Below are 14,263 nucleotides of genomic sequence, written 5' to 3'. Positions count from 1 at the left end.
GGTCAGTTTAAGACAGGTCTAATACGCAGAAGCACTGCAGAGTATCACACCATCGATCAGACCAGTATAAGTAGACGTCCCGCGCTGACACCAAGTAAAAAAAAAAATAAAATAACATTTGTAAAAATATGAAGACAGAAAGTACAAAAAAAAGTGGGGAAAAAAACATTTTTAAGTAAAAAATGAGTGTTTTAAGAAAAAAAAAAGTTCACATATTTGCCATTGTCACATCTGGAACAACTCAATCTATAAAACCATCTTATTATTTATCCTGTTTGATGAACAATGTAAAAAAAAAAAAAAAAAAAAAAACATGACAAAATATAGCTAATTCATCATACTGACACCAAAACATAAAGTGATAAAAAAAAAGCCCCTATATGTCTGTCACCGAAAAAAAAAAAAAAAAAAGGTACAGCTCTCAGAATATAACAATGGAAAAAAACAAATCATTGTTTGTAAAAAATAGTTTTTAGTGTGAAAAAGAAATAAAACATAAAAAACCCCGATATAAGTTTTATATCTGATCGCTCCGACCTGAAGAATAATGTTTTCTGATCTCTTTTACAGCATGGTGAACGAAAAACTGGGGGAGAAAAAGTGATACAAAAATGTTTTGACCAAAATGGCACCAACAACAACTACACCTCAACAGTGAGCCCCACACCGCGAGATCGACAACGTGAGCCCTACACCGCGAGCCCCACACCGCGAGCCCCACACCGCAAGCTCCACACCGCGAGCTCCACACCGCGAGCTCCACACCGCGAGCCCCACACCGCGAGCTCCACACCGCGAGCCCCACACCGCGAGCTCCACACCGCGAGTCCCACACCGCGAGCCCCACACCGCGAGCTCCACACCGCGAGCCCCACACCGCGAGCTCCACACCGCAAGCTCCACACCGCGAGCCCCACACTGCGAGCCCCACACCGTGAGCTCCACACCGCGAGCCCCACACTGCAAGCTCCACACCGCGAGCTCCACACCGCGAGCCCCACACCGCGAGCTCCACACCGCGAGCCCCACACTGCAAGCTCCACACCGCGAGCTCCACACCGCGAGCCCCACACCGCGGTCAGCGGGAGAAGAACAATGTTCTCACTGCGAGAATCAGACAGATGCGTTTTGTAAATCCGTGTATTCAGTGTTCACAAAGTACACGGACGAGCAGAAGGGAACAATCCTCTGACCCTCAGGCTCCATATCTCATCATCCTCTACTGCAGAACCGGAGACTCCCATCACTTTATAGACCTTCATCTTGGCTTCTCATGCATAAATGTCACTTGCAGCTATTTAGCAGATGATTAGTCTGCAGGTTCTCGTTACCGTTTTGCTCCTGGTGGTTCCTGGATACTATAAATCACAACCTGCTCTCACTTTCCCTAAGAGCTCAATGTGTTATTAGGTTGATTCCCAAAGGAAAAGTCACTGGTTTGAATCGAGGAGCCGCCATGAAGATTTCCCAAGAAAAGAGAAACCGCATCATCCAGCTCATCGATAGCGGTCTCTCGGCCAAGAAAATTGCCAAACTGCATCATGTGAGCGCCATGACAGCTGGGAGAATACGAAATGAAGTCCGTTCATCCATTCAGAAGCCAAGAGGTGGACGTCCAGGTAAAATATCAGAGTCAACATGTCGGCTCATCACAAGGTCCATCAGTTCTGGGGCAACAAACACGGCAGTGGAGGAGGCTCGTATGCGTCGTAATAGTGAGATCACAGACGTCCATGCAAGCACCGGGCGACGCACTATACATAAGTCTGGAATTGTGACTCGAAAAAAGGTAAAGAAGCCTCGGCTCGAGTTTGTAAAAAAATGTCAAAAAGTGGGCAGAAGTTTGGAAACAGGTGATATAGAGCGCTGAGATGAAAGTCAATAGACGAGGCTCTGATGGGTGCAAATTCGTCTGGAAGAAACAAGGGAAAAGGGACTAACGGATTGAGAAACTGAAGGAACTCTGAAATTCAGTGGAGGAAGCCTGATGACATGGGGTTGATTCACAGCCAAAGGAGTCGGATACTTGACCGGGATTAATGGTGGTTTCAATGCTGAGCTATATGCGAGTATCCTACAAGACGAGTTACTTCGTACACTCGAGTACTATGGCAATGAAAAGGACGACATAGTGTCCCAGCAGGACAACCACCCAAAGCATACGGCTGAAACCAGAAGTTTCCATACACTATATAAAGACACATATTCATGTTTTTCTCAATATCAGGCATGAAGTCAGAATAAACCTTTCCCGTTTTAGGTCAATTACCATAATGTTTAATATTTGCCAAATGCCAGAATAATGAGAGAGAGAGAATGTTTTAAGGCATTTTTATTACTTACTGCAAAGTCACAAGTTTCCATCCATTTCATTAGTATTTGGTCCCATTGCGCTTAATCTGAATGACTTGGGTGAAACGTTTGGGATCTCCTTCCACAAGCTTCTCACAATAGTTGGTCAGAATTTGGGTCCATTCCTCCTCATAAACTGGAGTACCTGATCCAGGTTTGTAGGTCGCCTCGCTCGCAGCCTTTTCAGATTTGCCCATAAATTTTCAATAGGATCGAGATCAGGGCTTTGTGATGGCCGCTCCAAAACATGGACTTTGTTATTCTTAAGCCACTTTGTTACCATTTTGGCAGTATGCTTCTGGTCATTGTCCATTTGGAAGACCCATTTCCGCCCAAGCTTTAACTTCCTGGCTGATGTCTTGAGATGTTGCTTCAGTATTGCCACATAATCTTCTTTTCTCAGGATGCCATCTATTTTGTGAAGTACACCAGTCCTGCAGCAAAACAACCCCACAACATGATGCTGCCACCCGCGTGTTTCACAGTTGGGATGGTGTTCTTAGGCTTCCAAGCTTCTCCCTTTTTCCTCCAAACGTAACGATGGTTATTATGCCCAAAAAGTTCAATTTTAGTTTCATCAGACCACAGGGCATGTCTCCAAAAATTAAGGTCTATGTTCCTGTGTGCATCTGAAAACATTAATCTGGCTTTTTCATGCTTCTTTTGGAGTAATGGCTTCTTCCTGGCAGAGTGGCCTTTCAGCCCTTGCTGATACAGTACTCGTTTCACTGTGGATATTGACACAATCTTACCAGCTTCCACCATCATCTTCACAAGGTCTTTTGCTTTTGTCCTTGGGTTGATATGCACATGTCGGACCAAAGCACGTTCATCTCTGGGACACAGAACCCGTCTCCTTCCTGAGCGGTATGATGGCTGGACATTCCCATCTTGTTTGTACTTGCGTATAATTGTTTGTACAGATGAACGAGGCATCTTCAGGTATCTTGAAATTGTACTCAAAGATGAGCCAGACTTGTGCAAGTCCACAATTCTTTTCCTGATATCTTGGCTGATTTCTTTAGACTTTCCCATGATGCTACACAAAGAAGCAGTGTGTTTCAGGTGTGCATTAAAATACATCCAAAGGTGTGTCTCTAATTAACTGCCAAAAAAAACAGAAGCTTCCAAACACATGACCTCATCATATGCGCCGTCCAGGATTGTTTAAAGGTAAAGTAATCTTAGTGTATGGAAACTTCTGACTTTGCAGTAAGTAATAAAAATGCCTTAAAACGTTCTCTCTCTCTCTCATTATTCTGGCATTTGGCAAATATTAAACATTATGGTAAAACTAATTGTCCCAAAGCGGGAAAGGTTTATTCTGATTTCATGTCAGATATCGAGAAAAACATGGAGATGTGTCTTTCTATATAGAGTATGGAAACTTCTGGTTTCAACTGTACGTCTAGATTGATGAAGAAATGGTTCAATGACAATGAAGTAGAGAAGCTGGATTGGCCCCCAGACCTCAATCCAATCCAACACTTGTGGGTAGAGGTGAAGAAAAAGCTGTATACAAACCCAACTGACCAGTATGGATCAACTATGGGAAGGGGTAGATCGGATTTTGGTGGAGACATGCTTGAATCTGATCGAGAGCTGCCCAGAAGCATTCAGGCAGTGATAAAAGCCAAAGGTGGATTTACAAAATAAAAATAAAAATGTCGATTTTTAGGAGCAAACCGGTAACAATGCAGAGACACGACAAGAATCTGGATAACTAACCATATGCTAAATAGCTGCATAATTTATGCATGAGATAGCCAGATGATTGTTTATAAAATGATGGTAGTCTCACTTTAGAAGCAATGGTGAATGGTGGAATATGGAGCCTAAAAGTCAGAAGTTTTCATACATTTCATTAGTATTTGGACCCATTGCGCTTACACTGAATGACTTGGGTGAAACGTTTGGGATCTCCTTCCACAGGTTCTCACAATAGTTGGTCAGAATTTGGGTCCATTCCTCCTCATAAACTGGAGTACCTGATCCAGGTTTGTAGGTTGCCTTGCTAGAAGCCTTTTCAGCTTTGCCCATAAATTTTCAATAGGATCGAGATCAGGGCTTTGTGATGGCCGCTCCAAAACATTGACTTTGTTATCCTTAAGCCACTTTGTTACCATTTTGGCAGTATCCTTCTGGTCATTGTCCATTTGGAAGACCCATTTCCTCCCAAGCTTTAACTTCCTGGCTGATGTCTTGAGATGTTGCTTCAGTATTGCCACATCATCTTCTTTTCTCATGATGCCATCTATTTTGTGAAGTACACCAGTCCCTCTGCAGAAAAACAACCCCACAACATGATATGCCACCGCCGTGTTTCACAGTTGGGATGGTGTTCTTAGGCTTCCATGCTTCTCCCTTTTTCCTCCAAACGTAACGATGGTCATTATGCCCAAAAAGTTCAATTTTAGTTTCATCAGACCACAGGACATGTCTCCAAGAATTAAGGTCCTTGTTCCTGTGTGCATCTGAAAACATTAATCTGGCTTTTTCATGCTTCTTTTGGAGTAATGGCTTCTTCCTGGCAGAGTGGCCTTTCAGCCCATGTTGATACAGTACTCGTTTCACTGTGGATATTGACACAATCTTACCAGCTTCCGCCATCATCTTCACAAGGTCTTTTGCTTTTGTCCTTGGGTTGATATGCACATGTCAGACCAAAGCACGTTCATCTCTGGGACACAGAACCCGTCTCCTTCCTGAGCGGTATGATGGCTGGACATTCCCATCTTGTTTGTACTTGCGTATAATTGTTTGTACAGATGAACGAGGCACCTTCAGGTATCTTGAAATTGTACCCAAGGGTGAGACAGACTTGTGCAAGTCCACAATTCTTTTCCTGATATCTTGGCTGATTTCTTTAGACTTTCCCATGATGCTACACAAAGAAGCAGTGTGTTTCAGGTGTGCATTAAAATACATCCAAAGGTGTGTCTCTAATTAACTGCCAAAAAAAAACTATCAGAAGCTTCCAAACACATGACATCATCATATGGGCCGTCCAGAATTGTTTAAAGGCAAAGTAATCTTACTGTATGGAAACTTTTGACTTTTCAGTAAGCAATAAAATGCCTTAAAACATTCTCTCTCTCCCATTATTCTGGCATTTGGCAAATATTAAACATTATGGTAAAACTAATTGTACCAAAGCGGAAAAGGTTTATTCTGATTTCATGTCAGATATCGAGAAAAACATGGAGATGTGTCTTTCTATATAGAGTATGGAAACTTCTGGTTTCAACTGTACGTCTAGATTGATGAAGAAATGGTTCAATGACAATGAAGTAGAGAAGCTGGATTGGCCCCCAGACCTCAATCCAATCCAACACTTGTGGGTAGAGGTGAAGAAAAAGCTGTATACAAACCCAACTGACCAGTATGGACCAACTATGGGAAGGGGTAGATCGGATTTTGGTGGAGACATGCTTGAATCTGATCGAGAGCTGCCCAGAAGCATTCAGGCAGTGATAAAAGCCAAAGGTGGATTTACAAAATAAAAATAAAAATGTCGATTTTTAGAAGCAAACCGGTAACAATGCAGAGACACGACAAGAATCTGGATAACTAACCATATGCTAAATAGCTGCATAATTTATGCATGAGATAGCCAGATGATTGTTTATAAAATGATGGTAGTCTCACTTTAGAAGCAATGGTGGATGGTGGAATATGGAGCCTAAAAGTCAGAAGTTTTCATACATTTCATTAGTATTTGGTCCCATTGCGCTTACACTGAATGACTTGGGTGAAACGTTTGGGATCTCCTTCCACAGGTTCTCACAATAGTTGGTCAGAATTTGGGTCCATTCCTCCTCATAAACTGGAGTACCTGATCCAGGTTTGTAGGTTGCCTTGCTCGAAGCCTTTTCAGCTTTGCCCATAAATTTTCAATAGGATCGAGATCAGGGCTTTGTGATGGCCGCTCCAAAACATTGACTTTGTTATCCTTAAGCCACTTTGTTACCATTTTGGCAGTATCCTTCTGGTCATTGTCCATTTGGAAGACCCATTTCCTCCCAAGCTTTAACTTCCTGGCTGATGTCTTGAGATGTTGCTTCAGTATTGCCACATCATCTTCTTTTCTCATGATGCCATCTATTTTGTGAAGTACACCAGTCCCTCTGCAGAAAAACAACCCCACAACATGATATGCCACCGCCGTGTTTCACAGTTGGGATGGTGTTCTTGGGCTTCCATGCTTCTCCCTTTTTCCTCCAAACGTAACGATGGTCATTATGCCCAAAAAGTTCAATTTTAGTTTCATCAGACCACAGGACATGTCTCCAAGAATTAAGGTCCTTGTTCCTGTGTGCATCTGAAAACATTCATCTGGCTTTTTCATGCTTCTTTTGGAGTAATGGCTTCTTCCTGGCAGAGTGGCCTTTCAGCCCATGTTGATACAGTACTCGTTTCACTGTGGATATTGACACAATCTTACCAGCTTCCGCCATCATCTTCACAAGGTCTTTTGCTTTTGTCCTTGGGTTGATATGCACATGTCAGACCAAAGCACGTTCATCTCTGGGACACAGAACCCGTCTCCTTCCTGAGCGGTATGATGGCTGGACATTCCCATCTTGTTTGTACTTGCGTATAATTGTTTGTACAGATGAACGAGGCACCTTCAGGTATCTTGAAATTGTACCCAAGGGTGAGACAGACTTGTGCAAGTCCACAATTCTTTTCCTGATATCTTGGCTGATTTCTTTAGACTTTCCCATGATGCTACACAAAGAAGCAGTGTGTTTCAGGTGTGCATTAAAATACATCCAAAGGTGTGTCTCTAATTAACTGCCAAAAAAAAACTATCAGAAGCTTCCAAACACATGACATCATCATATGGGCCGTCCAGAATTGTTTAAAGGCAAAGTAATCTTACTGTATGGAAACTTTTGACTTTTCAGTAAGCAATAAAATGCCTTAAAACATTCTCTCTCTCTCATTATTCTGGCATTTGGCAAATATTAAACATTATGGTAAAACTAATTGTACCAAAGCGGAAAAGGTTTATTCTGATTTCATGTCAGATATCGAGAAAAACATGGAGATGTGTCTTTCTATATAGAGTACGGAAACTTCTGGTTTCAACTGTACGTCTAGATTGATGAAGAAATGGTTCAATGACAATGAAGTAGAGAAGCTGGATTGGCCCCACAGTCCCCAGATCTCAATCCAATCCAACACTTGTGGGTAGAGGTGAAGAAAAAGCTGTATACAAACCCAACTGACCAGTATGGACCAACTATGGGAACGTGTAGATCGGATTTTGGTGGAGACATGCTTGAATCTGATCGAGAGCTGCCCAGAAGCATTCAGGCAGTGATAAAAGCCAAAGGTGGATTTACAAAATAAAAATAAAAATGACAATTTTTAGTAGCAAACCGGTAACAATGCAGAGACACGACAAGAATCTGGATAACTAACCATATGCTAAATAGCTGCATAATTTATGCATGAGATAGCCAGATGATTGTTTATAAAATGATGGGAAATGTTATTCACGATATCATGTGGTCGACCATATGCAATGAGGGTATAAAAGTCACAGCTGGAGAGATTTCTGGCCTGAACACTGCTCTGCACTCGCCTTTATCCCCTGCCCTCGCCTTTATCCCCTGCCCTCGCCTTCGTCCCCCGCCTTCGTCCCCCGCCCTCATCCCCCGCCCTTGCCTTCGTCCCCCGCCTCGCCTTCATCCCCCGCCCTCGCCTTCGCCTCCACCTTCATCCCCCGCCCTCGCCCCTCACCTTCATCCCTCGCCTTCGCTTCCGCCTTCATCCCATGCCCTCGCCTTCGTCCCCCGCCCTCGCCTTCATCCCCCGCCTCAACTTCATCCCCCGCCCTCGCCTTGGCCTCCGCCCTCATCCCCTGCCCTCGCCTTCGTCCCCCACCTCGCCTTCGTCGCCCGCCTCACCTTCATCCCCCGCCTTATCCTTCATCTCCCGCCCTCGCCTTCGTCCCCCGCCTCGCCTTCGTTCCCCACCGTTTCCTACTCTGAATATCTTACACTTTCTGACTTGTGTGCTGGCATCACTGTGAATTTGATGCACGGGATCCAAGGGGTAACAATTCTCCTTGTGGAGAGTGAAGAGCCAAGCCTGGCGTGCCAAAGTAAGGAGACATTCAAGCTTTGCGATGCTAATCTACGAAATTAAATATGCAAATTGTCTCTTCAGAGAGGAACTCTAGCGCCATCTATTGGAAGTAGTAATCCTAAAATTCAATATCAACCCTTTAACGAGCCTTGTCACACGACTTAGGATAAAAGACAAACCAGATCCTCAATTTTCAGACACTGTTTCAGGATACTCATCAGTGCAAAGTATGAGATGTGGTTTGGCTGGGTGAGAGGCGTTTGACCCGGATCCAAGGGGTAACGTTTCTCCTTGTGGAGAGTGACAAGCCAAGCCTGGCATGCCAGTAGGTGGCACTGGAGTTCTAGTCCTCTTCCTCTCTGATGAGACAATCTGCATATCTGACGCACGGATCACATGATCGCGACCTGTCGTCCGGCAGCCGCACTCTCAGAAGCTGCAGGAACATCATTTCTACAGCGGCAGCGGCGGCACCGGGGACTACAGACACTTTCGCTTCAGAAACCTAACTGAAAAATCAGCGGTGTAAACTCCTGACATGTGAGATATCCTGACATATATATGTGTATGACTGATCTCAGGACATATGTATGTGTGTGATAATTAAGTACACCCCCACCCTCAGCACCATCATCTCTACAGCCGGGACTGCAGATCCAGTCCTTATGCAGATGGACAGGGCCGTACTCGGCACCGGTAGAAATGACGGAGCGGCTGTGTTCCCGCAACATCCGAGAACTTCCTGCCGCCACCGGTAACAGCTGCTCAGCGGGTGTCGCTCCCCCACCCATCAGATACTGATGGGTCCTAAGGATAGACCACCAGCAATAAGCAACGGCCGACCCCATTAATAAACAGTTACACTTTATCCCTGCTGTTTTGCATTCTGCTTTTTCTTGATTTGTGCATGGTTCTCTTTAGTTCGCAGTGAGGAGATCCCGTCTATGTTTGGTGGTAATCCTCAGATAGCATCTCGTATCCCTTGTATTAATACAACCGCACACCGAAGACGACACAGAGGACTTATCACCCATATAGATACAACCACACACCAAAGATGAAACAGGAAGCAACACCCGTACAGATACAACCACACATGAAGGAAGAAGTAGTATAGGACATAGGACCTCATTCAGATTCAGCCACACACAGAGGACAACAGATAAGAAGTGTGACCGCCGTACAAATACAACCGCACACCGATAACAACGTAGAGGATAATGTAACCCCTGTACAGATAGAACCGCACATAGAAGACGACGTAAAGGACGTGAACCCCGTACAGATACAGCCGCACATGGAGGACGACGTAGAACACGTGAACCCCGTACAGATACAACCGCACATGGAGGACGACGTAGAGGACGTGAACCCCATATAGATACAACCGCACACGGAGGACGACGTAGAGGACATGAACCCCATATAGATACAGCCACACATGGAGGACGACGTAGAGGACGTGAACCCCATATAGATACAACCGCACACGGAGGACGACGTAGAGGACATGAACCCCATATAGATACAGCCGCACACGGAGGACGACGTAGAGGACATGAACCCCATATAGATACAGCCGCACATGGAGGACGACGTAGAACATGTGAACCTCGTACAGATACAACCGCACATGGAGGATCACATAGAGGACGTGAACCCCGTACAGATACAACCGCACATGGAAGACGACGTAGAGGACGTGAACCCCATATAGATACAACCGCACACGGAGGACGACGTAGAGGACGTGAACCCCGTACAGATACAACCGCACATGGAAGACGACGTAGAGGACGTGAACCCCGTACAGATACAGCCGCACATGGAGGATGACGTAGAGGACGTGAACCCCATATAGATACAACCGCACATGGAGGATGACGTAGAGGACGTGAACCCCATATAGATACAACCGCACATGGAGGATGACGTAGAGGACGTGAACCCCATATAGATACAACCGCACATGGAGGATGACGTAGAGGACGTGAACCCCATATAGATACAGCCGCACATGGAGGACGATGTAGAGGACGTGAACCTCGTACAGATACAACCGCACATGGAGGATCACGTAGAGGACGTGAACCCCGTGCAGATACAACCGCACATGGAGGATCACGTAGAGGACGTGAACCCCGTACAGATACAACCGCACATGGAGGACGATGTAGAGGACGTGAACCCCGTATAGATACAACCGTACATGGAGGACGACGTAGAGGACATGAACCCCGTATAGATACAACTGCACATGGAGGACGACATAGAGGACGTGAACTCCGTACAGATACAACTGCTGCCGCACACTAAGGACGACGTAGAGGACGTGTGACCCCCGTACAGATACAACCGCAAATGGAGGAAGATGTAGAAGACGTGTGACCCCCGTACAGATATAACCACACACTAATGATGATGTAGAGGACATGTGACCCCCGTACAGATACAACTGCACACTAATGATGATGTAGAGGACATGATGCCAAGACAGATATAACCGCACAGGGAGGACGACGTAGAGGACGTGTGACCCCCGTACAGATACAACCGCAAATGGAGGACGATGTAGACGACGTGTGACCCCCGTACAGATTTACAGTAGTAGTGTTCAAAATAATAGCAGTGTGTTCAAAAACATGAGTTCATCACACAATCTTTATACTACTTCTTATTTCCATGCATTGGGGCCATTGCAGACTCTTTTCTAATTCACAACATGAAGAGAAATGTAGATAATTTTTAACTACTTTACAGAAAATAACAAAAAATTAACATTGGGCTGTTCTAAAAAATAGCACTGTCTGCATTTGTCTTTACAAACTAACAATATATACTTTTTTTTGAGGATTTAGCATCCCGTGAATCACTAACCTCATATTTAGCTGTATACCCACAGTTTTTTAGAACTGCTTCACACCTATGTTGCATAGAGTCAACCAACTTCAGGCCCCTGTCAGCTGTTATTCCAGCCCAGGACGCTTTCACTACATCCCACAATTTTTTGGCAGTTGTTGGCTTTGCCTCAGAAACAGCATTTTTGATGTCACCCCACAAATGGATTAAGGTCCAGGGATTGGGCTGGCCACTCCATAACATCAATTTTGTTGGACAGGAACCAAAAGTTTGCTTGTTTACTAGTGTTTTTAGGGTGGTTGTCTTGTTGAAACACCCATTTCAAGGGCATATCCTCTTCAGCGTAAGGCAAAATGACCTCTGCAATATATGCAAACTGATCCGTAAGAGAAACATGCCCATAGCATGATGCTTCCACCATGCTTCACTGTCTGCAGAGTGTACTGTAGCTGAATACAGAGTTTGGGGATCGTGGGACGAACTGTCTGCAGCCCCTGGACCTAAAAAGAACAATTTTACTGTCATAAGTCCATAAAATGTTTCTCCATTTCTCTTTAGGACAGTTGATGTGTTCTTTGGCAAATTGTATCCGCTTCACTACATGTCCTTTTTTTTGAACAGTGGGACTTTGCGGGGGCTTCTTGGTAAGAGATTAGCTTCACACAGGCGTCTTCTAACTGTCACAGTCCTCACAGGTAACTGGAGACTGTCTGTGATCATCCTGGAGCTGATCATCGGCTGAGCTTTTGCCATTCTGGCTATTCTTCATCCATTCGGATGGTGGTCTTCCGGTTTCTTCCACGTCTCTCTGGTTTTGCTTTCCATTATAAAGCATTGGAGATCATTTTAGCTGAACAGCCGATCATTGTCTGCACTTCTTTATAAGTTTTACCCTCTCCCATCACTAATCTAAGTACGCTGCTCTTCTGAACAATGTCTGGAACGACCCATATTTCTCAGGCTTTCAAGGAGAAATGCATGTACAACATGTGCTGCTTCACCCTTAAATAAGGGCCACCTGATTCACACCTGTTTCCTCACAGAATGATTGACCTTCTCATTGACCTCCACACTGCTATTATCTTGAACACCCTGTACAATTAATTATTCAAATACACAGACTAGAAACCTGCAGATCATGAATGCGGAGCCTGGGGGGTTTTCTTACAATCTACTGCACCAACTGGTAAATTGTCTGACATGTGGTGATAGAATTTATACCAAAAACAGGGATTAATCTGGTCAGTCATATTGGACTGCTATTATTTTGACTGCTACTGTAACTGCACATGGAGGACGATGTAGAGGACGTGATGCCCGTACACATATAACCACACATGGAGGACGATGTAGAGGACGTGATGCCTGTACAGATATAACCACACATGGAGGACGATGTAGAGGACGTGATGCCCGTACAGATATAACCACACATGGAGGACGATGTAGAGGACGTGATGCCCGTACAGATATAACCACACATGGATGACGATGTAGAGGACGTGATGCCCGTACAAATATAACCACACATGGAGGACGATGTAGAGGACGTGATGCCCGTACAGATATAACCACACATGGAGGACGATGTAGAGGACGGGATGCCCGTACAGATATAACCACACATGGAGGACGATGTAGAGGAAGTTGACCCACGTACAGAAAACTGAACAGCAAGATTCATCTCTCTCTCTCACCCAGTGGATTATAATCCAGATTTAGGGTCCGGACTTGTGAACTGTGAGCCACAGCCACGGCCAGACGAGCCCAACCAGTGCATGAAATCCCAGGGTTGGCAGAAAGAGTCAGCTCCCGAAGACCTAAAACCACGGACAGAATATGTCATATCAATGTCCAGTTATAAACCTTGCAATAATATAGGACTGTGGCACCACCGAAGATCTACTGAGAGAGGACATCTCACCTGGCTTAGCCCCATCAGGGGGAAGGAGGCCACAGATCAGGCTGATTCCCTCATCACCAAGCATGCAATCCCCAAGGTCCAAAGACAACAGAGCAGGGTGGCTGGCCAGAGCAGGGTTAAGGAGGCACAGACCAGTGTCTGTAAGGGGGTTGCCATGCAGGCTACAGAGAAGACAGAAAATGGAAATAATTATTAGGCGAGCGTCCTGACACTCCTTACTAGAGCCTAATACTTACAAGAGGGACTGCAGGGAACGATTCCGCTGGAGACTTTGTGCCAGCTGCTGGACCCGGGCTGTGCTGGACACCACCCCGAGGTTAAGATTCAGCTGCACCAGGGAAGGGGACTCGGACACACCCTGACACAGCCGAGTAAAGTCTCTGTCCGAGAGGTGACATCCGCGCAGGGAGAGGAGACGAACTGTGCCCTCCGCCAGCCCCTCGCACACCCCCTTCACCTCTGCACTGGAGAGGGTCTCTCCTGACATCTGAATGGAGCCCGGTAACATCTTGGGTAGGTGAAGGGAACCCCACGAGGCCGATGACTGCGGGGTACCTGAAGAGAGAGTCAAACTCCCTACAGGAAGAGAAGAATGACACTGAATTCAGTATTATGTACAAGAAGGTGCCCCAAAAGGGGTAGATGTTCCAGCGATTCACCTGTACATACCCCAAACTATGGGCACAGAGATCTGAAAAACTCTGAGAACAGACAGGATGTAAATGCCAGAGCGCAGGGATGGAGGGACAAAGGAACCACACTCCGGGGACGACGACACAGAGGATGTGTGACCTCCGCACAGCTATAATCACACTACGAGAAAGTCATGGAGGATGTGAGTCCCCTGCACAGATACAACCACACTATGAGAAAGTCACATAGGATGTGTGTCCCCTGCACAGATACAACCACACTACGAGAAAGTCACGGAGGATGTGTGACCTCTGCACAGATACAACCACACTACGAGAAAGTCACAGAGGATGTGTGACCTCTGCACAGATACAACCACACTAAGAGAAAGTCACG

General features: G+C 45.5%; 1 protein-coding gene across 1 annotated transcript in view; it reads right to left on the bottom strand.

Moving 5' to 3' along the window:
* Positions 1 to 14,263, bottom strand: part of LRRC73 (leucine rich repeat containing 73) — a 102,228-nt gene that overhangs the window by 45,665 nt on the left and 42,300 nt on the right. The window contains exons 2-4 of the mRNA XM_073673274.1: positions 13,471 to 13,810; positions 13,235 to 13,395; positions 13,008 to 13,130 (exon numbers count right to left, since the gene is read on the bottom strand). Of these exons, the coding sequence (XP_073529375.1) occupies positions 13,008 to 13,130; positions 13,235 to 13,395; positions 13,471 to 13,742 (556 nt within the window). The 5' untranslated portion in view covers positions 13,743 to 13,810. The remainder of the gene's footprint in view (positions 1 to 13,007; positions 13,131 to 13,234; positions 13,396 to 13,470; positions 13,811 to 14,263) is intronic.

The sequence above is a fragment of the Phyllobates terribilis genome, unplaced genomic scaffold (assembly GCF_046119375.1).
Source record: "Phyllobates terribilis strain yellow unplaced genomic scaffold, ASM4611937v1 Scaffold_3__8_contigs__length_932513732, whole genome shotgun sequence".
Lineage (NCBI taxonomy): Eukaryota > Metazoa > Chordata > Amphibia > Anura > Dendrobatidae > Phyllobates > Phyllobates terribilis.
Note: the sequence above shows the minus strand (reverse complement) of the source record. Positions and strands in the feature narration are given on the sequence as shown.